The following is a 1,148-nucleotide window of genomic DNA, read 5'->3' as shown; positions in this document are numbered from 1 at the left end:
AACACACACACACACACACACACACACACACACACACACACACACACACACACACACACACACACGCACACAGATTATTCTTGGTTGTTGTCCTGACTGTCCGTCTGTCAGACATCAAAGAGAGTAAGAACATCGCTCTGCTTCACAACCAGATCACCGCCTGTGACTCCATACTGGAGGTAAGAACATTTGGACCTGTCTGTCTGTCTGTCTGTCTGTCTGTCTATCCGTCTATCCGTCCGTCTATCTATCTATCTATCTATCTATCTATCTATCTATCTATCTATCTATCTATCTATCTATCTATCTATCTATCTGTCTATCTGATAGATAGATAGACAGATAGATAGACAGACGCTCCATCCCCTCCAGCGTATGGAGGGGATGCTGAGTATCTAAACCATATCTCTTTGTGCCCCCCCCAGCGTATGGAGGGGATGCTGAGTGTCTATCTATCTATCTAAACCATGTCTCTGTGCCCCCCCCCCTGTGCCCCCCCCAGCGTATGGAGGGGATGCTGAGTGTCTATCTATCTATCTAAACCATGTCTCTGTGCCCCCCCCCTGTGCCCCCCCCAGCGTATGGAGGGGATGCTGAGTGTCTATCTATCTATCTAAACCCATGTCTCTGTGCCCCCCCCCTGTGCCCCCCCCCCCCAGCGTATGGAGGGGATGCTGAGTGTCTATCTATCTATCTAACCCCATGTCTCTGTGCCCCCCCCCCCCCTGTGCCCCCCCCCCCCCAGCGTATGGAGGGGATGCTGTCTATCTAACCCATGTTATCCTATGCCCCCCCCCCCCCCAGCGTATGGAGGGGATGCTGAGTGTCTATCTATCTATCTAAACCCATGTCTCTGTGCCCCCCCCCCCGTCTCTCTGTGCCCCCCCCCAGCGTATGGAGGGGATGCTGAGTATCTAAACCCATGTCTCTGTGCCCCCCCCCCCCCCCCCCCCCCCAGCGTATGGAGGGGATGCTGTCTATCTAACCCATGTCTCTGTGCCCCCCCCCAGCGTATGGAGGGGATGCTGTCTATCTAAACCCATGTCTCTGTGCCCCCCCCCAGCGTATGGAGGGGATGCTGAGCGGCTTCCAGAGTGATCTGTGGTCGATCAGCTCTGAGATCCAGACGCTGCAGCAGCAGTCAGTCA

The 1,148-nt window shown here is 54.5% G+C and overlaps 1 protein-coding gene across 1 annotated transcript in view; it reads left to right on the top strand.

Annotated features, from left to right (window-relative positions):
• Positions 1-1,063: 1,063 nt before the first annotated feature.
• Positions 1,064-1,148, top strand: part of vps52 (VPS52 subunit of GARP complex) — a gene marked incomplete at its 3' end in the record, with an annotated part of 16,678 nt that continues 16,593 nt past the window's right edge. Inside the window, exon 1 of the mRNA XM_080046039.1 lies at positions 1,064-1,148. This exon is cut by the window's right edge and continues 91 nt beyond it. Coding sequence (XP_079902165.1) covers positions 1,067-1,148 — 82 coding nt within the window. The 5' untranslated portion in view covers positions 1,064-1,066.

The sequence above is a fragment of the Ammodytes marinus genome, assembly GCF_949987685.1.
Source record: "Ammodytes marinus genome assembly, chromosome: 17".
Taxonomy (NCBI): Eukaryota; Metazoa; Chordata; class Actinopteri; order Uranoscopiformes; family Ammodytidae; genus Ammodytes; species Ammodytes marinus.
Note: the sequence above shows the minus strand (reverse complement) of the source record. Positions and strands in the feature narration are given on the sequence as shown.